Here is a 21,673-nt window from a genome sequence, read left to right on the forward strand (position 1 = left end):
ACTCATTTTCTGCACCTTTCTAAAGGTTTAGCTAGATCATGCAAACCCTGGCTTAAAAAATATGATTACAGTAATTTCCTGATCATTACAGTTGAAATGTAGATGTAGCGAAAAATTATTTTTCTGTGAAAGAATGTTACAGTTTCCTGGTCATAGCTGAATATATCTTAAGACTAGAGCTGAATGTAGCACTCATGCTGGTTGGAGTGGTGCTTAAGAAATTATTCCGAGTTATTTGGGGAGAAAGGTAAAAATTATTAATTTCAGGAATAACTGTTCAACTGCCTTAAAAGCTCAGAGTTGTCTTAAGTAGAGGCATATGAATTATTTTTGGAAGAAAGCCTCTCTCTGAGCTACTGAATACCTAGAACGAGACTTTCTCATCCAAAACTTTCAGATAAATGAAGGAGTTCAGCCTGGTGTTATGGACATTGAAATAGATATTCTAATGTTTCATCCTGGTTTAGATTAAATCAATCTAAACTTCAGTATGTCTTGGTTCACCTGTAATTCAGGTTCCCCATGGTAATTCCCCGGAGCTGGTTTTGAATCCGGTGAATGTAAATGATTCTGGCTTTTACATCTGCCGAGTGAACAGCGAATCTTCCTTTGTGTTCAGTCGGTGGGCACGACTTGAAGTTTGTGATCTTCAGGGTACATCTCATGGTGAGTGGCAAAAACATTGTTTTCTGAAAGTCTGTCTTCCCACTTGTTAGAGGAACTTGGGTCCTCATTGCTGTCTTGCACAGATGTGAAAAAGGGCTGATTAAAAATGTGGTTTCCAACTATTGCGCTCTTGTGCTGGTCACAAAAGCAGAAGAGAAATGAAGTTCCACAGCGGTGGATAAGAATAGATAGATGGAAAACATACACAGTCTCAGATCCTTTTAGTTCTTAGAGGATTCTTGGACCAAAAAAGCAATTCTTTAACTTTCTTGTTGTTTACCTCTTGTTGTAACTTGTTAGTGACTGGACACACACAGCCTATTCTGAATGTTTTCAGTTGTTGTTAGTCTATGTGTGGTTAGATTGTCTCACTCTTTCTTTTCTTTTTTCTTCCTTTTTTCTTTTTTTTTGTTTTTTTTTTAAGGGAGCTTAATTGGTTTGCCTGAAAACAAGTTACGCATTTGTGTTCAGCCTCAGCCACAAAACCTGACAGTGGGGGATGCTTTGGTACTAGAATGTGGAGCTGTTGGAAACCCAATTCCTCACTACCAGTGGTTCAGAAATGGATTTCCCTTGGCAAATGGGAGCAAAAATGTCTACATGGTAAGTTACTGCAAAGTGCCAGCCTTGGGGGACTAATGTGTAACCACCTTTAACTTATCACACCTCTCCTTGAACAAAATAACTTCTTTGTGGCTTTGACAACCTCTTGTGGAAGTGACGCTATAAGTTGCTCTCCTGTTCTGTCGTTTCTGACTTGCCCGTGTTGTTCTGAGGCTCTTGGGTGCATAATTTTAATCCTGAACACATTTCAGGTTGTAGTCATGGGGTGGAAGGCTATAGTGGATTTTGGATTAGTGTGATGTATTGAGATAGCAAAGATTAAGTATCAGTAAAAGTGAAAGCTTTCTATCCGCGCTGCAAAGGACTGATTTGCATGAGCTGTTGCATTCAGTGCGAACGCATCTCAAGCCTGTGAGGTGGATTTGCATGCCTTCTTCAATTCTGGAAAGCAGTTCTAGAACACACGTGCTGTCCAGCTTACTGAAGAGTGAGCTTTTGGATTTGTTTAGGCTTTGCTTTCAGTTTTTACTCTTCCTTGCTTGTGGGCTTAAACGAAACCGATACAGGTATTGTTTTGGGGTCTGGCGGGGTGACTGTGATGATGCTTGTTTAGATAACTTATGTGGATGTGGAACATCAGGGGACATATTGGTGTCACGTATACAATGACCAGGAAGATCAAGACAGCAAGAAGATAGAAGTCATTATAGGTAAGGAGTTTTTCAGTTTGATATAGGTCAGTTGATCTATCAGTTTCTTCCCTATCGTTAGAATTTACTTTTGAAGCTTTCAGTATTAAGCCAAGTATATATAGCCTTCTGTTTTTTTAGTTTATCCATTTGTTAAAACAGCTGTGTGTGCTTGCAGCAAATGGAATTTTAGTGCTTTACCAGCTGTAAAATTCTTTAGGCTTTTATAGGAACGAGGATAGAAATGCTACCGCTTTTTGACATTGCTAGCAGGTACACGGCTTGTCAGCAGATTGCAAGCTGATTTCTTTGTGTTTCTTTCAAAACCGAAAACCAGTTTAACCCTTGTTGGGGATATGAGCTGTGTTACACTCCCTCAGCAATCAGGACAGGTGAGATTATTCATAGCATGCAGAATAAATGCGTATAACATGGTTTAGTGTGTGTGCATGTATTTGCAGTAAACTAAAGAGAAGAAGATCTGTTTGTGTAGGTTTCACATATATCTGAGTACACTATTGCATAATTCATACGAAAAGTTTTTTCCTATCCTAAGAAATATTCTAGTTTATTACTCCAGAGTTTCAGTAATAATTACTATACAGCATTGTGATCAGTGCTGATTTATACTGCTATAAAATGAGCCAGACTGCAGAGAAGCTTGGAAGTGACCTTTGCTTTCCACTTTGTGTGCTAACTCTCGTAACTGAGAGCAACTGTCTTCCAATTTTTCCCCCCCTTAAAACACAAGGAAGGAAAGCTATGGCAGTGGAGTGCACAGAAGGTAAAGTAAACCTTTAGTTGTGAATCAATTTTTAAAAATTAATGGTGGGGGTGATGAATCATTGAGTGCGTTGCTGAAAAGCATGCGTGGGTTAAGAGCTTCAGTCTATTTTAAAAGACTGATGTGTGATGCAGCATTCCTTCTGCATGTGCTTCTCTCCTCCTTGCCTTCATAAGGAGAAAAAACAAGCTACTTTCTTCCTCTGTGGCATTCAAAGTTGATTGCTTTTTTGCACTGCTTTTGTGTCCTGTGCTTACATTTTCCAGTGAAATCTAAAGATCTTGAGATTTCTTTGGCTGGGCTCAGGAGGCAACATCCTCGCAAGAAAAGCTGAAGATGTTTAGGAGCCTGGGTGACCTTAGAGAGCTGGATAGAGCTAGTTCCACTGGCAGCTTGCTGTCTGCAAGAGGTGTTTCCAGCAACTTCCAGCATTTCTTGTTTGAAGTTTAAGCAGAGCGGATGTTCCTTTTTAGCCCTTTTGTTAAAGGTTTAATGTTGTGAGGGGATTGCGTACTATCACTCACTGGAACACATAAGTGACACGCATTTTGGTGTCAGCCCCTTCCATGGCGTAGCTTCCAAGACCCGTCATCTCTTTGAGCCTTCGCACCTTTTCTGGCTTGGGGGTGTCTGCATTCCCTGATGGAGTGCTGTGCAAAAGCCTCCTAGTTACCTGTGATTTAACTGACCCTTGAAGCAGAAGATAACCACTGTGTTGTCTGTGGGGGTCTACACCTAAACTAGAGTTTACTTGGATGCAACATCGTTCTGCTACTAATCTACAGTAACACCTACAGTAGTATCCCCTCAGGTCACTGCAGTCTTCCACGTGGATAGATTAGCTTTTGTGTCAGAAGAGGTCTGCCCAGGGCTCCGGGCATGGAGCAGCCCTGCTCCGACGAATCTCTGGGGCTTCAGATAAATTATTTTCTTTTCCATAGTTTCCCGTGTTCTCACAATAATTAGATGAAACCCGTGGTAGCTTAGAATGTTGGAAAATTGTATCTGAAGCCTTTCTGAATACACATGGTTTTACCAAGCAAGATTTCTTGCTCAGGATGGTGCTTTTTCATCAGTCCTTCAAACATCTACTTTTCAAAAGGGTGATTCTGACCTCTTGTTCCTTATTCATTCAGCTGCTTGCATGCCTGTGGGATTGAGGCATAGTATGTGTTTCCCCTCTGTTTTGAGATCTGCTATATTATAATGCTATGTCGGGCATAGCTTAGTATATTGATGTAGGATTTTCTCTTCTCTGCCTGTGGAATAAACATATGAAAGGTTAGATTTACAGAAATGCAAAGCCAAAAGTATTTTAGAGAGGCAGTTTGTTTTCTAATGTTCGGCTTCAATTAATAATGGCATGATACTTAATTATATTTTTATTAATACAAAATTTATTTCTTGCTTCTTGTTTAAACTATGATTTTATTGGTGTATTTCTTCACAGAAGATCTAAGTGATTTTCAAAAATCAGGTAAGTGACAAGTTTTGAAACACTTTAATTTTGCATCTTCATTTTATGTTACAAATCACTAAAGCCCAGCTGGGTTACAATATCTAGTTTACGTTATTTGTATGTATTTATAACTGGGGATTTAATAGGGGCAGATGTCACGTTAAAAGCGGCACAGCTTTCTGGTTCCAATAAATTAACTTGAAGAATATAGTGAATCATAGGGCTGCTATTATCTTTGTAAAATCACACAAAGCTGCTCTTTTATACTGCGTGTGTATTTATACAAATACAGAAGAAATTATCTTTTGCTTTCATGTCTGTTAAGTTTTAGTATGTTGCTGCTTTTTCAGATGATTAAGGTGAAAAAATGTAAGGTGTTTGGCTGTCACCCATGATATGTTGAATTGATGTATTTCATAGATTAATGTTGGAGTGAGCTATTGTGATTTGAAGCCTGTTTGGTGTTTATTATAGAAACAGAGATCTGGAATAGTGCTTCATAAGGGATTATCCCTGGTGCAGTGTTCCCAAAATCTCAAATCACAAAGGTCTCATGATTTCCTGAGTTAGACATCAAAGATAGGTTTACTTTTGCCAAGACTTAGTCTTAGTCACTGAAGTGGTACTGCCATGATGCGTAACCCGTTATCCAAAGTGTACCACTGGCATATCGCTTACCTGCTCCTCTTGGCAGAGGGTTGGCTCTGCCGCCCCTTTGTGAAGTACAAAATAAGAGTTTTCACATATAGATGGGCATCTCTGCTAAACATCCCCCATCGTGCATGTCTGCATTTCATTTGGAGAGGATGAACTCTTCGGGATGTTACTGAAAATTGTGAGATTCAGAATCGTACCGTAAGCATCTGTTACTTCTTAATTTATAGAACTAGCTACTCATATCCTATTGGGCTATGTTTGCTGGAAGAGGGTGAAGGAAATCAGGTAAACAACAACAACACAACACCCCAAAGCCCCACCAAAACAAAAAAAAAGAGTACTTTTTTATTTTAAACTATTTTAAATAACTTAAAAGCAGTGCCTATAGACTGTGGCTGTACGGAACATGCGGTTCATTTGCGGACATTGGCAGCGATGACTGTAGTTACTGACGATCTGCTCTTTTAATCTATTTCAAGCAGACCTACAAGAACAATCCCATCACAGACCTGTTGGTAAGTAGTTTTGTAGCTGTAATGCACGTATGTGTTTCATATCTAGGAAATAGCTTTTGCTGCTTCTGCGTATTGCTTCTCCTGCCGCTGCTAGTGAAATAACGGTAGTGCATGTTAAAGAGCTGCCAGGAGGAGAGTTCTGTGTATTTTTCAAGTCCTTTATAATGCTTGCATGCCCTTTCAGCAGTAAACTAGGGGGAGGGCATTGGTATTTTTAGTGACTTGGTGGAGCATCTACAACTCCTCTGTTTCAGTTTACTGTTTCAAATTCCTCTGGCCACGACCTTAGCAAGTGTGTTACTCCGTTACTTTGAATACTTTGACGATTGGAGAGAGTGGTAATTAGAAAGATGTGATAAAAAGGCTTGGTACTCTGTCTGCTGAGGGTGTGCTGTCCCTGCAAGCTCAGCTCTTCCAGTGCACAGTGTGGACAGGCTTTGATCCCGAGCTAAAGCTCGTAAAGATAGATGGATGGCCTATGCGTGTTATGAAGAATAGTTGCCGGAGAATAGTATTTTAATCACATTCTTAAATTTGCATGGTAGACTCGACTGTGGTCAGGCCTGTTTTCATGTCAATACTAAACCAGGTGGAAAGGCTGCTGGCCTCTGTCAAAATTTTACCACTCTTTCGGGATCATCAGTGTAAGGGAATGTAAGTGCTCCCCAGTCCTGGTTCATCTTTTCTGAATTAATTAGAAAGCTTGACTTTAAAAAGTGTTTTTCAATGACAGTATGCCGCTGGCACTCAGTCTCTGCTGTTTAAAATAGTTTACACTGTTCGAGACTTTGGAGGTTTTGCAGCTGCAAAAATGTCAAAAACATCTTGTTTGAAGGAGGTGGAATGTTAGACATGGAGGCTATGGACAGGGATTCTCTCGGGATCCGGCTGTGTGGGGTTCCTGACTCCAAAGCAGGTTTGGGGCATTCACATGAGCTCGTTTGCCACCAGAGCTGGGGGACAATAATTCCCATTGAAAATTCCTTATGGGAGTAACAAAGCAGGAAGGAAGTGCCTTTTTGCAACTTAGTGTGCAATTTTGTCATAAAAATCGGCTAGTGGTCTCGAAAGCATTTCTGTCAATGTGACTCTTTTCCCCTTTCATTGCAGCTTTGTTTACTCACAACAGAATTACTTGCGACTTAAATAAAGTCGGTGTGAAAGTAACTCAAACTATGAGAATATCAGTTGATTTCTCTCTGAAATTTGTAAATTTCTTGTATCTCTAGATAACTGTTTTTAATCATATGAACAGTAAAAAGAAACCTTAACAAATAGCAATAAAACTTTTTAATTCTGACGTGTAAAAGTTTCCACCTAAAAGTACCATGTTTTAGAGAGACGGGACATGGGAGTTGGAGCTGTGAAAGTGGTCTCTTGTGTGTTGTGGCTTTTTGTTTGTGTTTTAAGAAGCATAAGAAAATTTGAGTTTGGTGGGAAAGTATACTGACCATAGCTTTGGCAACTTGCTGTAAGAATTTTCATGTTTATTAAATTTCGTCGTGCATGGGGGAATTCAGTAATTATCTGTGCTTTTAGAAAAATGAAAGAAATGGGAGATACCTTAGTGACTCACTTCTTGACAAATTATCCTGTCTGAGATGCATCACAGTTCAGATATGTTGGCTCTCAGAGCATGCTGAAGTGTTTCTTTGTTTTTTGGATGAGGAGAGAGTTGAGCTGTATTGTTGATGTAGGGTGATGCTTAAAATAACATAAAATGTTGTGTCTGAAGTGAGATTGGATACTGTTTTCACTTTAGAAGAAATTATTTTCACTTTAGAAGAAATTAAATTTAAAGGTATTGAAGCGATGGAATATGTAAACGTGCTGTGGTTTTGTTTTTCCTTTGTCTCTGCAGCAACAGACAAGGTAGCTTTGCTAATAGGAAATATGAGCTACTGGAATCACCCCCAGCTCAAGGCTCCGATGGTAGATGTCTATGAATTGACTAATTTGCTAAGGCAGCTGGATTTCAAAGTTGTTTCTTTGCTGGATCTTACTGAGTCCGAGATGCGAAATGCAGTGGATGAATTTTTACTTCTCCTGGACAAAGGAGTATATGGTAAGAACACATGATATCGCTTCTCAAGTAGGTCAGTTTTGTGATGTATCAGGTACACAAACATCTGGTATTTACCTCTGACAGCTCGCTGCATGTGATAGCAAAACAAACTTAATGGTAAACAGCATGTATGTATAATGGGAAAAGTAAGTTTTAAACACCCACCAGCATATCCTTTGACTTTGGTTAAAATTTTATCGTTTCTTTAATCTTCAAACAGATAAAATGTTTGAACTTTTTTTCTTTAACCGCGCCTAAAACTGCAGTGCACTTTTTTGTTTGGTAGTACTGATGTGTTTGTCTGATAAAAGCAGCTGCCTCTGTGTAGCATATTTGACAACGTGCTCTGCAGACGATGCCCCGCACCTAGAAGTTATCGGTGTGGTCCGGGCTGGCCAGTCCCTCGACACATGTACCCTGCTGGGCGCATTTCAGCTGGGGAGGTGGGGAGCAGCCTGAAGTGCAGCATGGAACGTGTTCTGGGCCGGCTGCTGGGACCCTTCCGTTCTTCCCCTCTCTTCCTGCTGGTTGTCTGCAGAATGCTCTTTCCCTCCGGATTCCTGTCCTCCTGGCGCTCTGCCGGGGGGGCTGCTCTGCTCGCTCAGTCCTTGCCCACCAGCTCCGTAAGGAACGGAGGAAGAGGGTGCCGTGCTTTGCCATGGCGGGGAGCTGCGCTCTCCTGCCAGGTTTGCTGGGGGGGAGGACAGTGGGACACAGTAGCAAAGCGTATCTCTCATGAAGACATTATGAACCAAAATATGCAATATGGAAATAAGAGGAAAACATTGTGCTTTAGAATTAGGGCACAACACTCAACAGATCAGGTGCAATCTTTTTTGCCAAGTTTTCAGGTTAAATAGAAATCCTTATTTTGAATTGCTGGTTCCTTTCAGTTATCGTGGTACTGGCTTGACAAGCACAGAGTTTTTCATAATGTGCTTCACAGGGAGTGAGAGTTGTGCAAACCTGTATTTCTACTTCAAAAAGCAAATTGAAAAGAAGTTTGTTTATGTAAAATGAAAATGCAGTTCTCTAAAGTTATGTCTACGCACTTTAAAGAAGTAAAACATAACAGAGAAGAATTCACATTATCCTTTGCAGAATATATCTTGTGTAAGGCATCAGCTGAGAAATTGGTGAGCTATGGACTTCAGGTTCTGACTTTCTGCAGCTGCCAGTCATAAGGGCTTTTGGCTGAGTTGAATGCTAAGATTCCTGTTTGGGCAGAACTTGGGTACCACTATTGTTTCACAGCTCTGTGGAAGGTCTGAGTAGGAAGTATAAAATTTATTCTTTCTGTGTGTCTTTGCGCATTAGATGGAAAGCTTAATAGTGGGTATGCTGCTTAAGCAGGCAGCAGCCCTCTTTTTTTTTTTTTCCTCATTAAACTCTTGAGATTTAAAAATAACACCCCACAAAAATCCAAGGCTCTCACCTTTAAATTGCAGCATCACTTTAATGACCATACTGCAGCATCTCATCACTATTGGTTTAAGTTATAGGAGGACAAATTAAGTATGCGTACTGAAAGATGCATGTTTATCATGTTTTTCTTCTCCTCCCCTCCCCCCCCGCCAAGCTTTTGTTATTTGTGTCACACATCCCTTTATAAGCTACCTGTAATAGAATATTAATAATAATTTTACGATCTCCTCCACATGCTGCAGCAGGAAGTGCCTTCTGCTGGGATGATGGCTGACCAACTGGGTCTGGTATGCGTTGCTAGTGCTGATGTGCCTTGATCCTTAGAGACATATATATATATATATGGATATATATTGGACTCATATATTGGGATTTCTTGTCTGGCATAAACTTGATTTTGAGGGACAAAGCACAAGGCAGAACTGGTGGCTGTGCCAGCTGGGGGAGAGCATGGTGGAATTGATGCACAGAGCAAAAACCTCCATGTCTTGTGTGGAAAAGGCCTAGAATGACCTGGCTTGGAGTGTAAGAAACATTATTCTGTGGGCTTTGAGGAATTTGCTGCTGAATGCCATGATTTTTGTCATTTTTCTAACAGCTAAGATTGCATAAGCGACTCCAGAAATTATTTAGAACAGGGACCAAAGCCTTCTGCCAGTTGTCCTATTTAAATTGCAGAATTCCTATAGTAATGGCCACCCGAGAAAACATTATTTGAGTCTTTTTTGGAACACAAGGTCAGATTATTTCTTAGTATGACTTTTTAAATGGTGTGTTACCTGATGCTCTGTCTGTGCAGAACTGGCTGATCTGACATTTGGGCATCTATGTCAGCGCCAAAACTTGCATGACGTGAAGACTAATTATGGCAGTAGAGTAGAGTAGACTTTCTGAGAGCAGTTTTCTTTTTCTGTACCCTGGGAAATAGATGTGCTTATACAGTTGAGTGAGCTTTTAGGTTGTTGCACCTTCTTAATTTTTTTCTATAATTGTTCACATGAATTTAGAAAATAAAATACTGAAAGGCTTTAATGAATTTCTCACCAGCACCATATGAAAGCTCTTATAAGGCATATTTTTACAGTTGTATGTTTCCAGCAAGTTGATATTTCTGAAAGGTAAGCAGAGCATTCTTTCAGTACTGTTGGCAGTAACTACTTTGATTTAAATGGTCATTTTGCTCTTTCTGGAGAGTGGCTCTTAATGGCTTAAAGCATATCAAAGATGCCGTCAGTGCACAAACCGGTAATGATTTATTGCATTTTTAGTGGGCATAGCTCCAAACAGAAGAGGCACAGTGGCGACTCCTCTTTAGTCCCTGTTACAGATATTCGTGATATGACATTGTGTAATTCTTGCTTACTGCCAGGAAAGTGGCATTTCAGGTACTGTTCATCCAGAGCAGGAGTAGTAAACAAAGAGATGATGATTGTCTCCTAATGTCTTAGTTTATGTTGTTCTAAATGTAGGGTGCAATTAATATTGTATCCCACAAAGAGTAAAAGCATAGACCCATATGCTTTAAAGGCTAAAAATAGTTAGGCTAGTTTCTTTTTTAAAAAAAAAAAAAAAGAGAGAGACAGAGACATAGATATCACTTAGATGCTGACGTCTATGAGGAACTTGAGCCTACTTAAAATTGTTGTGTCAAAGTGTCTAATGAGGCCCTCCGAACATGTTTACTCTGCTTACTTTGGTATGCAGAGGTTTATTTCTGATCTTGAGCTCAACGTATTAACTGTTGCAGGTACTCATCACATACGCACAGCGCAGTCATCTGCTCAAGGATAGAAAAGAAATGTAGTTGTCACTTCTGAAATATTTCTGTTAATTGAGGAAATACTCTGGTAAACTGTGCTTTACGTTAGACTTGTTTCCTTAGTCCAATTACTTATCTAACATACGCTCATACGTGTATATATATAATCCAAACTCTGTGGAAATCAAATTTAGGAGTTTCCTTTTAACTTAGGACCTAGCATGGAGTCATGCACTTGGCACTTAATTTCATTTTTAACTGTCTTGAAACTACCCAGTCTCAGGTAACATTGGAATCTTATAAATAGCCCAATAGTACCTTTATTTGTTTAGGTTTTTAATCATGCACTTTACATTCTGTGCCCTTTAGAAATCTAACTTTTAACTGAAAGAAGCTGTTGCCATTTTCCAAGACCCTGGCAGATGAATAACCATTAGGCTCTTGGTTTAAGTGAAGCTTTGCCTCCCGGAGTTTGCCCTGGCTGCGCTCGCTGGCTGCTGCTCCTGCCTCTGCCTGCTCCCCTTAAAAAGAAGCCGGGCACTGTGGGAGGGCATGCAGCGATTTGCAAGGTCTTGGCATAGCTGGTAATGACTTGAGAGCTTACAAGTAGAAGAGAACCGAAGGCTTAGTTTGAAGGCCATCGTTATATCGTGGTATTCCTTTACAAAAAGTGCAGGGCTGTGCGAGAGAAGTGTTTTCGTTTGTCGTAGCTATCTGTAATGAAAAGGGAAAAATAGCTAGCATACCTGCCTACGCAAGCTGATTTAAATGTCGATTGTCTTAATATGTTTGGCTAAGGCTTATTTTCTTCTCTTCTGAATATTCAAGTTTTGTAGTGACATAAATTTCACAGCTATTTTTAGTAAGAATAATGACATAAGACCTTATCTCCAGTTAGCATAAATTGTCATATTTTTGTTGACTTTCATTCAGCTACAGCACTACATACTAATTGAAGATATGACCCATAGACTGCTTTGTATAGATAAAAATTCTTTTTAGAAGATGGAACTTACCACGCATTAGCAAAAACAGCACTGGGAACAGACAATAGGAAAATTCCATTGAATCATACGAGCTTCTGGTGACTGCATTTTATGGCGGCGGAGGTTATTAATGCTAAGATCATCTAATCTTACTGCAAATTCATATGACCTTAATATTTGAAATTTTTATTCATATAAGTAAAATCTAAGCCCTAGGTTGCAGTTCCCTTTTTCAGGGTTAAGAAAAGCTTTTTTTTAATTCCATGATATGTTTTCTTTATACAAAACTATTGCATGTTTTATTTAAGTTTTTAAATCTTAAAATACTGTAGGCTGTTGTGTATCAACACATGATGGTAGGATAATCTTTTGTGTCTAGGTAAGTGTGCAAAGAATTTGTTTGTTTAGTAGACCCACAGGGGTCATGAGTCTGTAACTAAAGAGACGTAGATGAAATCAACTAAAAATGAGTTGTTGGTAGTTTGGTAATGAGAATGTGCTCTGGAGTCCTACCAAATATGATCATGGAATAATCTTTTTTTTTTTTTCCCCCCCCTTCTAAATGTAAAAATATTTCTGATCTCTCCTTATAAAAAAAGACCAAAACAAATGGAGAAACTGACTGTACAGCAAAACTAAAAACTTGTAAAATGCTTTCACGGTGCAAGCAAGGTTTTTCTCTCATTTCTTTTCTAGTTAAAATACTTTTAAGAATTGCCAATGATTAATGGTAAGTAAAAAAAAAAAAAAATAAAGGAGAATGATTTTAAAGATGATATCATCTCTCAAAAAAAAAATCCATCCAAACTGTTGAGTGCTATCTTTTTTCTGTCTATAAATTCTGCAGTGACTCACTGTTGCTCAAAGCTTTGTAATTGCACGTGGAGATGTTTTACAGTTGGCACGTTTCCTCCTTCCTATCTGCGAGTTACATGTTATACATAACAGATTACTTCTGCTAGAAGTCATAACTCTGTGTAAAGCATTTTAAGAGTATTTAACTTTGTGTGTTTGATGCAAATATCTAATTGATTCTGTTGCATGAGTGACTTTTTTTTTAAATTTCCTGTGTTTGTGTATTGTGAAATTGATGTTAACGTGATTTCCGCCCCCCACCTGCCCTTCCTTCCTGTATTTACAAAGGCCTGTCAATATAAGCTTGGAGTAGCTTGAATGATCTTCATCTCCCGCAGACACATAGCGCATGAAGTTTTTGACCATGCTGAAATTGGTAGAAATGTTCCAATGTACTCTTGACCTGTGTTTTCAGCCGCACGTGTTTTTGAATTCTCAGGTTTGTTATACTACGCTGGCCATGGCTACGAAAACTATGGAAACAGTTTCATGGTTCCTATTGACGCTCCAAACCCCTACCGATCTGCAAACTGTCTGTGTGTGCAGAACATCCTCAAACGAATGCAGGAAAAAGAGACGGGACTGAATGTCTTCCTCCTGGATATGTGTCGGAAAAGGTATAATTCATGAATAGTGAGAACTGACGTTAGATGTTTGAGGGATGTTTTTGCTTCACGATAGAGGGAGAGAGTAAATGACTGTAATACTAGGAACCAACTGTGAAGTTCAGTTTACTCACTGCAGCAACAGATTAAAACCGAACCTATTTGAAAAATGAGCAAACAAAACTGAACAGCCACTTCGAGAGAATAGCAAGGGATCTTGAGAGAAAGCTGGACTTCATGCTGAGGAGAAATCTTTAGTCTAGGCTGAGAATTCACTTGAAAGTTCATGGTGCCAAGAATTCCCAGCCTGCACCCAAGTGCTGCGAAAGTCAATAGGATTCGTTCATAGACGTGCTTTGCCTTTGGCCTTGGATGGAAACGTGAAGCTGGTGATCAGACTTCTGTTTCCATGGGTAGATACTTGCCTCTGGATTGAATGACACTTATTTCCTCTATTTTTTGTTGTTTAAAAGTTATAAAGCATCAGTCTTACTAGATAAAAGTGAAATGAGGCATCTTAAAGAAGAAAAATTACCCTTTCCCCTTGCATCATTAACCATCTTCATCATTACAAGGAGGACGGAGAACCCATATGGTCAAAGGCATGTTAATTTGACAGCAGGGCTTAAGTGAGGTGCTTATTTTAGAACTTTTGAGAGGCATGGATTTTGTCAACTGCTTTTATGCTGGGGTGGTTGTATCTTTATTCAGAGCTTAAAAATCAACTGGTTTATCGGATTTCTCTAACCAAAGTGCTATTTTCTTTCCATGTTAAGAGACTACTATGCCTGATTAAACTTGCACTTGAAATCAGCTCTTCAGTCAGCACTTCTGAAAATTGGTCTCGAAGGAATGTTTCATAATAGAAAATCGCTAGTGCTTTAGTATTTGTGGAGCCTCTGAACTTCACTGCTAATGAAATCCCAGTGACCCAGTTCAGCTTCACAATCTGCTGTCCAAATAGAAAATACGGCTCCATAAGCCTCATCTTAACTATGCAGACACCATGTTTTGAAAACAAATAAGAAGTCATTTTTAAGAGATTGTAGCCAAACTGTATATTGGTTAATATAGCATCCCCTCATCTGGGTACTGTGTGATATCCGACTGTTCTTTACACAGTCTTCATGAAGAGTGTGGATGATAACTGATTTTTTTGTCTTTTAGCTGTCAGGATTCATTCAGGAATTGTAGGAGAGGAAAAAAAAAATTACTATTTCTGAACTATGCTGTTTTGGTATTTTGAACAACTGTCGAGTTTGTTACCATTATTAGTTCTCAAATTATTATTTTACTTTTTTTTGTGTTTCCATTTGTTGCAGAAACGAATATGATGACACAATTCTTATCTTAGATGCTCTGAAGGTTACGGCCAACATTGTTTTTGGATATGCAACGTAAGGAAGTTTTGCTTCTGCTACGCCAAAGAGGTTTTGAAGTGACCATGGAGATTGCATAGCTAATCTTTTACAGAGACACAGGCTAACTGTGGTGCTAAAGGACCAGTAATTTGTATCCGTATCTGTGTCCTGATACTATCTTTGTTACTTCATTAATTGAATCATTCCACAGTCTAACTGCCTGTGGCAGCGCGTTTGTAATGATTCCCAGTGTTTAATGCGCCCATTCAGATAGAGGGTAACTCCAGTGAGTCCAGAAACTGCCGGGCAGGGTTCCTGGTCTTTTTTTAATGGTTACTTGTAGGAATGCTCTACTCGTTATTACTACTTACATATTGCTCTAATTGCTCTAGATATTATTTCTTAGAGATGAAAAAAGATAATTTTCCCCTCAGACGCATAATGTTGTGTTTCTTTGTGCCAGTGGGGAGGGGGCGGCTGTGTCCTGTGTGCTCCTAACGGTACTTACCTTCTGTCCGAGCTCACGGTGCAGTCAAGTACTGTGGAGCATTTGACTAACTATAATCTATGTACCGTACCCGCTTCAGTCATGTGTCTCCTCTGTTCATGCAAGTTAAATCTCTAGAAAAAAATGTGTTAGAAATATAAATTACTGAATTATTTGAGTAGCAGCATATGGATTGGCCCCTGTGTTTCTTATTCTAAGTGTAAAGAGTAAAGTTACAGCCGCATTTGAAACTACTTGAAGAGGTTACTTACGCAGAAAGCTAAATAACCTCCTGCTATCAGTTTTCAAGTCAAGTGCAAAAGCTGTTGAATAGAAGTAGTCAAGACCTTTAATGAAGACCTCTTTAGAGAAATTTAAGCTTCTCATATAAACAGTTTGACATAAGCTCTGGTCAGCGGCTTGATTGTAAGTGAAATCTGCCCAGGATGAGTTGCTTGCAAACGGACATGAAGAGCAGGTTGGCCTTAGACACAACCTGGTTTTCAAATTGTAGGGTTTCTTTCCCCCATTCCCAACACAACTTTGCTCCTTTTGTCCTCATGTTGATCTTAATCCTGCAGATGGTTCAGTGTTTTTTCTTTGTCTGATACTGGTGATCTCATAGGTGCCAAGGAGCAGAAGCTTTTGAAATTCAGCAGTCGGGGCTGGCCAATGGAATCTTCATGAAGTTCTTGAAGGACCGTTTGTTAGAAGACAAGAAGATTACTGTGCTGCTTGATGAGGTTGCAGAAGGTGAACTCCAGCTTACTGTACTAACACTCTTCTCAGCCTGCGTTACTAAAAACTTCTTTGCTTAAATGTCGTTCTTCTCATGGGGAACGCGTTACATTACTTTAAGCTCTTCCTTGTTGCGTTTTGTTAAAATAACATCTTTTATCAAGAAGCAGGTGCTACTGGGCAGCACATTAACAAAGTTCATAATATAAAGGGATCTGAGTTTCTTCAATAGTGATAGATTTATACTCTTCTTTTTAGTGAACCTTATTTGTTCTGAGTCTCTTTCTGCATGGAGCTATGAATTATCCATCCACAAAAATTACTCTTGTGTTTTGTGGTGTCAGCTGCTGGTGATAGTCCAGTCATTTCCACATTCATTTAAACAATTAACCGAGGCCTACCTACCTCAAAGAGTGCTATAGTGATGGTAATTATTTACTCTCTATCAAAGGGTGTAAGAGCATTATAAAGGGCAATCCACTACTTTAATATGCCTGGTTCGGTAATTGACTTTTATAATTGATGAGAGAAGTGTAAAGTGAAAACTGTTGAGGGAGAATGTGTTGCTTCTGTGCAAACATTTGCTTGAAACATAGAATAGATACGGCCATTAACAAAGAGCTGCCTGTGTAAGATTCTGTTATTTGCAGGTAATGCACATAATCAGCCAAGTTCTGCTGTATTTTCTTGGCGTGTACTTGATGCAGCTGCAGGTCTCAGAATTTTGCCCAGTCTGTCTTTTGACAGATCCAAAAAGCAGAAAAAATGCAAGAGGATCCTAAATGCACGGTAAAGTTCTGCTGTCAACAGGTCAGGCTCTTGAAAATGAAATGCAGAGATTAAACTGACAGGGCTTCTGTCGGTGCTCTATTGAGGAAAGGGACTAGCTGAGATACCAGCATGGAATTTCTGTCAAATTGATGGCAATAGGAATCCAGCATACCCCAGGATGCACGCTGAAATGTGATGGTTCTTGGTTACTGTTCGCCTGTTTGTCTGGTATGTATTCTCTGTCTTTTTGCTTATCGTTGGTATGCTGCTTGACTACAGCCCATAAAACAAACTTACCAGTCTGTATTTTAGGTCTTATCTGGTAAACTTTTAATGAAGTTTCTGTGAAAAGTTAAAGTTTCAGAAGATACCAGAATTATCCTGAAGAAATAGGATCTGTAGATGGTAAAACAGATTATTCCAAAGGCTGAAATTTTTTTGTTTGTTGGGGTTTTTTTCCACAGGGTGATGTGTTTTTCTTCTTTTGCCAGGTGCATTCAAGCAGAAAGCTTTTTGCTTTACGATTTGCACTTTTAGTTTGCGTACAGTACTGCTCAATTCTGCCGTTACGTAAATCCAAAGGAACGATTTGAGGACTTGCTGCGCTCTCCTTTGCAGCGGTAGAATCCCGAGCTGGCTGTAGCTGTGTTTGCTGGAAGCCTGGCAGCAGCTCTAACAGGGCACCTCCTGCTGGATGCTCGCTTGCTAAAGAAGTTTACAAATTTTATCATGAACAAATATCCAAAAACATTCTCACCCTCTTCTTCCCCTCACCCTTTTTGTCATCGCTTTGGGGTGTTCTTGAGTGGGTTACTATTCTCTGAGATTTCTCTCTCCTCTTCCCTCTCACCTTCATGGCCTCCCCATAAGAACATGTCACAATTCTGCCAGCAGCTATTTTCCCTACACTTTCCCAAGTGTCCTGTAAAATATGCGTGACTCCTACTGCTTCGTCTGTACTGCCAGGTTAATGTCATGTGCTGTAGATGTTCTGACGTGTGACCTATGACTTTATCTCATTCTTGAACTCGGAGTGGAGAGAAAGATTAATTTGTCAGGCAGCGTGACAACTGTTGTTGTCAGTATTAGCCGATATTGGCTGTTCGTACATTGGTGCCCTGATGACACTTGAAGGTGTTCCAAAGGGAGTTCCTTCACTGCCCTCTCTCCGGTACGTACGTGTCATTCTTGTACTGGTGAGCCCAGCACTGACCCAGCGCTCCACAAGTGGCCTCACCAGTGCTGACCAGAGAGGGAGAATCACCTCCCTTGGCCCGCAGGCTGTCTTTGCCGCAGGAATGCATTGCTGGCTCATGGTCAGCTTGGTGTCCTCCAGGTCCCCAAGGTCCTTCTCCGCAGAGCTGCTTTCCAGCAAGCCAGTCCCCTCTCTGTACTGGTGCGTGGGGTTATTCCTGCCCACTTGCGGGACTCAATGTTTCCTGTTGTTGAACTTCATGAGATTCCTCTCTGCCCAATTCTACATCCTTTCCAGGTCCCTCTGGATGGCAGCACAACCCTCTGGTGTATCAGCCACTCCTCTCGGTTTTTAATCATCTGCAAGCTTGCTGAGAGTGCGCTCTGTCCTGTTATCCAGATCACTTGTGATGATGTTAAATAAGCAGTATCGGCCTCTTTATCAACCCCTAAAATACTCCACTTGCCTCCAATTCTTCAGAAATCCCCTCTAATGGTATTATTCGTATGCTTTAAGTTAGTCACTTTCATTAGGACCTTACTGAATCCGAGCTGTGATATTGAACTGGTTTTGAAATTCATGTGAGCGTGTTGACTAGGACACAAGCAGAATCCTCAGGATTCCCTGCAGGCACCTGGCCTGCTGTTTGAGCCTGCAGTGAACAGATAGCTGGGCGATGAATCCTTCTGAAACCGCGAGTTTTTATGGAAGTGCTGACACTGACATAACCGTAGCAACCAGACAGCGTTGCCGTGGTGTACTTAATGTAGTTAGCATTTCAGCAGCATTGATTTTGAGAGAAACTATGTGCATCTTATTTTTAGATATGGGCAAATGTCATCTTACCAGAGGCAAGCAAGCTTTGGAGATCCGCAGCAGTTTGTCTGAGAAAAGGGCATTAACTGATCCCATTCAACAAACCGTATCTTCTGCAGAGTCTCTGGCACGGAACCTGCAGTGGGCCAAAGCTCATGGTATAGTACAGTCTACTTTTAGATGACCCTTCTTGCGCAATCGGAAAAACAAGAGGACGTACTTTCTTAATAATCTCTAGTCGGTGGGTTGTGACATTGAATGGCAACGGTAAAAATTAAGTTCATATCTGAAATTTCATTAGTATGTTCAGGTCTTGGAAATTTTTGTGTTGAGGTTTACCTCTATGTAGGATTTCAATGAACAGGAGACATGCAGAATTCACCCCGAGTAAGTGTGTTTAAGACCACTCAGACACCGAAGGGGAGGCTTGTGTAGTGTCTGCCTCCTGGCATGGTCTCCCAGGGCTCTGTTTGTGTCTAACAGTGACACTTGTAAGGCATCGCTAATCTCATTCTGAAGTCATCACACAAAACAGCCAGGTGAACTGGGTGGTAAAAGTGCCTGATGAGAAGGAGTTTTCAAAACTAAAATAAGGGTGAGATCACTTCTAGGCTTTCTCGACTTCTTTTAAGACGGGCAGTGGGGTTTAAGACCCTTTTATTTTTTTTTACCTAAATATGTTGGAGTAAATTTTAAAATTTCTTTGACAGGTTTGGCAGAGGGTCAGGGGTGGCATTTTTAAGACTTAACTAGTTGTGTAGGCAGGCTCTTTCACAGATGTAGGTTTTTATTTGTGGAAACTAGGCCTTAATTCTTGTTTGTTAAATGATTGAAATGCAAAACAAAAATTATAAAGACATAATGTTATCTTATGGTTTATTTGTTTAAAGCCATGCATAGAAGAGAATGTGTTTGGAATTTGGGAAGAGAATAGCCTTTATCTTTGTATAAAGGTATGTCTATGATAATGTTAAATAATCCACTTCCAGTGGGAGTAGAAAAATCCGTACAAAGCATGCAGACACAGAATGATGTCATTGACCCTTGAGCACTTTCAGATATATTCCTATGGAAGAAAAATGCTGTGGGCTAGGCTTTGTCAATGTGCACGTAGGCTGTGAAAGGAAAAAAAAAGAACCTGAAACTTGTTCTGCTGTCAAATTCAAAGGCTCCTATCATGCTATAGCTGTGTCTCCTATATATATTCATATATATATATATATATGAATATACCGTATTCACCTTGCTGATTTGATTACAGATATGGAAACAAATTCTTGGGTCAGTAAGCTGTATGCTAGTTACAGTAAACCTTGCCTTGCTGGTTGCGCAGAGATTGGAAAGAGACCTGCGAAGCAGAAGTAGTCAGCCCTCTCTGGCGGCGTCTGCCAGTTACCGTGGGGTAGCAGCAAACAGCGTGGCTGCGCGCCCGCCTTCTGACCTGCTTTGCTTCAGGGTAGATAGACAAGTGATAGCCAGAGGGAGGGCAGGAGGAAGAGGTCTGTACCTTTTAAAACTTCTGAATTTAAAAACAAAATAAAAAAAAAAAGAAAATACATGTGCTAAGTTTTATTTAGAACGTAATGATGTGTTATTTATTTGCAGAGCTTCCAGAAAGTATGTATCTTGAATTCAAATGTGGTGTTCAGATTCAGTTGGGCTTTGCAGCCGAGTTTTCCAATGTCATGATAATTTACACGCGAATAGTAAAGAAGCCACCTGAAATAGTAGTTTGCAGAGCCTACGTTACAGACTTTGCGCTCGTAAGTGCTTCCTTTTGGCATCTCCTTCCAGTGAAGTTGAAAGCTGTCTGGTCTCTCCATGTCAAACTGCATCTTTTGTAATAAAATGGGTCTGGACTGTTGAAATCAGGTGCTTACATTTACTGTTTTTTAATGCATATTTTTAATATATATAAAAATACATTAAAATGAATCTGAGCCCATCTTTTTCAAAATACCCTTTGTTTTTCGTTGTCTAATATCCAGTATTTGTTATATTTAATTAAAGATGTTAAATGTCAGCAGCTGTTACGTGAGCTGAGGAGACACCTACCTTGCAGGACAAGGTTTCTTAAGCTTTAGTTTTACAGTTCTTTGCCCCTGGGTGATCCCGTCCGATTCCATTGATGTTACTCGGCTGATGACAGTAACGTGAAGGATAAGAGTAAAACAGAAAGCTCCTTGGGACAAAAAATCCTCCTTTTCTGATGTCTATGAAAGAGGACGTGGGGCAGAAAACCTTTTTAGGTAGAACAAAGAGGACGCTTCTGACACTTTATGAATAAAATATTTGAGTTAATGTGCATAATAAATACATGTATTTTTAGCCACAGAATTAGTGTTGTAGTACTGTGCGTCATAGAAGTTAGGTAAAAAAGAGCAATGCTGAAGCGAGCACAGCAAGTTTGACAGGAGCTAGTAGCAGAAGAGGGTCATCTATCCAACATAACCCCTTCTGCCTGCGACTAACAGTGGTCTCGCAGCTTTTGCAAGTAATGGAAGATTGGCGTCTTCTTTCCCTTTAAGGAGAAGAAAATGCTGGCTGTATAAAAAGAAATACTGGTAACTATTTTATGATCTACGCGTTCCCTACCCTCAATTAAGCTCTCATTTCTTTCTTGCAACAGGACCTGGATGTGGATCCTAAAGAGGCCAATAAAGGAACTCCTGAGGAAACTGGAAGCTATTTAGTATCAAAGGACCTTCCCAAACACTGCCTCTACACCAGGCTGAGTTCACTGCAAAAACTAAGGGTAATAGATACATTATTCCTCACAAGTTTCATTCAGTTTAGCCCTGTTGCTTTGCAGTTGAGGTGGCTATGTATTGTCTGCATAAGGAACATGCTCTTCGGAGGAAAAAATGGCTAGTAGCACAATTTGGTGACTTTAGTTTCTTAGCTGAAAAATAAGAGCCAGGGAATCAATGCATATGCAATCCTGATAGTGTCGTGCAAGGCACTCTGTATTTTCTAGGCCCGTACTGAACTTTGACAAGATGATTGTTTTTGTGAAGATCAGCTATTGCACTGTGGGGATGTTCCTGTGCCCTGTAGTACCAGAAGAACGTGACCTGAAGCACAGCAGCATCTTACAAAGTCATTAGCAGGAGATGTAAACATTACGTTTCATCTCCTTCCAGTCCAACCTGTGCTCTTGGGCATGCAGTTTTTGAAAGGGTCTCACTTCAACACGCTGTGGCACAGTTAAGTTTATCTCCGTATCTTTGTGTCATGCACATCTGTGCTGGACATCGCTGGGTACTTCTTCAGTGC

At 40.1% G+C, this 21,673-nt stretch overlaps 1 protein-coding gene across 7 annotated transcripts in view; it reads left to right on the top strand.

Annotated features, from left to right (window-relative positions):
- Window positions 1-21,673, top strand: part of LOC128902786 (mucosa-associated lymphoid tissue lymphoma translocation protein 1-like) — a 33,752-nt gene that overhangs the window by 8,504 nt on the left and 3,575 nt on the right. Inside the window, exons 4-16 of one of the 7 annotated variants that reach the window (XM_054186329.1) lie at window positions 516-666; window positions 1,091-1,269; window positions 1,844-1,940; window positions 2,671-2,703; window positions 4,154-4,180; window positions 5,299-5,334; window positions 7,196-7,399; window positions 12,864-13,041; window positions 14,352-14,426; window positions 15,503-15,630; window positions 18,406-18,555; window positions 20,003-20,160; window positions 21,027-21,152. In XM_054186329.1, the coding sequence (XP_054042304.1) occupies window positions 516-666; window positions 1,091-1,269; window positions 1,844-1,940; window positions 2,671-2,703; window positions 4,154-4,180; window positions 5,299-5,334; window positions 7,196-7,399; window positions 12,864-13,041; window positions 14,352-14,426; window positions 15,503-15,630; window positions 18,406-18,555; window positions 20,003-20,160; window positions 21,027-21,152 (1,542 nt within the window). The remainder of the gene's footprint in view (window positions 1-515; window positions 667-1,090; window positions 1,270-1,843; window positions 1,941-2,670; window positions 2,704-4,153; window positions 4,181-5,298; window positions 5,335-7,195; window positions 7,400-12,863; window positions 13,042-14,351; window positions 14,427-15,502; window positions 15,631-18,405; window positions 18,556-20,002; window positions 20,161-21,026; window positions 21,153-21,673) is intronic. The other 6 variants (XM_054186330.1, XM_054186331.1, XM_054186332.1 and 3 more) reach the window with 6 other exon arrangements.

Source organism: Rissa tridactyla, chromosome Z, assembly GCF_028500815.1.
Source record: "Rissa tridactyla isolate bRisTri1 chromosome Z, bRisTri1.patW.cur.20221130, whole genome shotgun sequence".
NCBI lineage: Eukaryota > Metazoa > Chordata > Aves > Charadriiformes > Laridae > Rissa > Rissa tridactyla.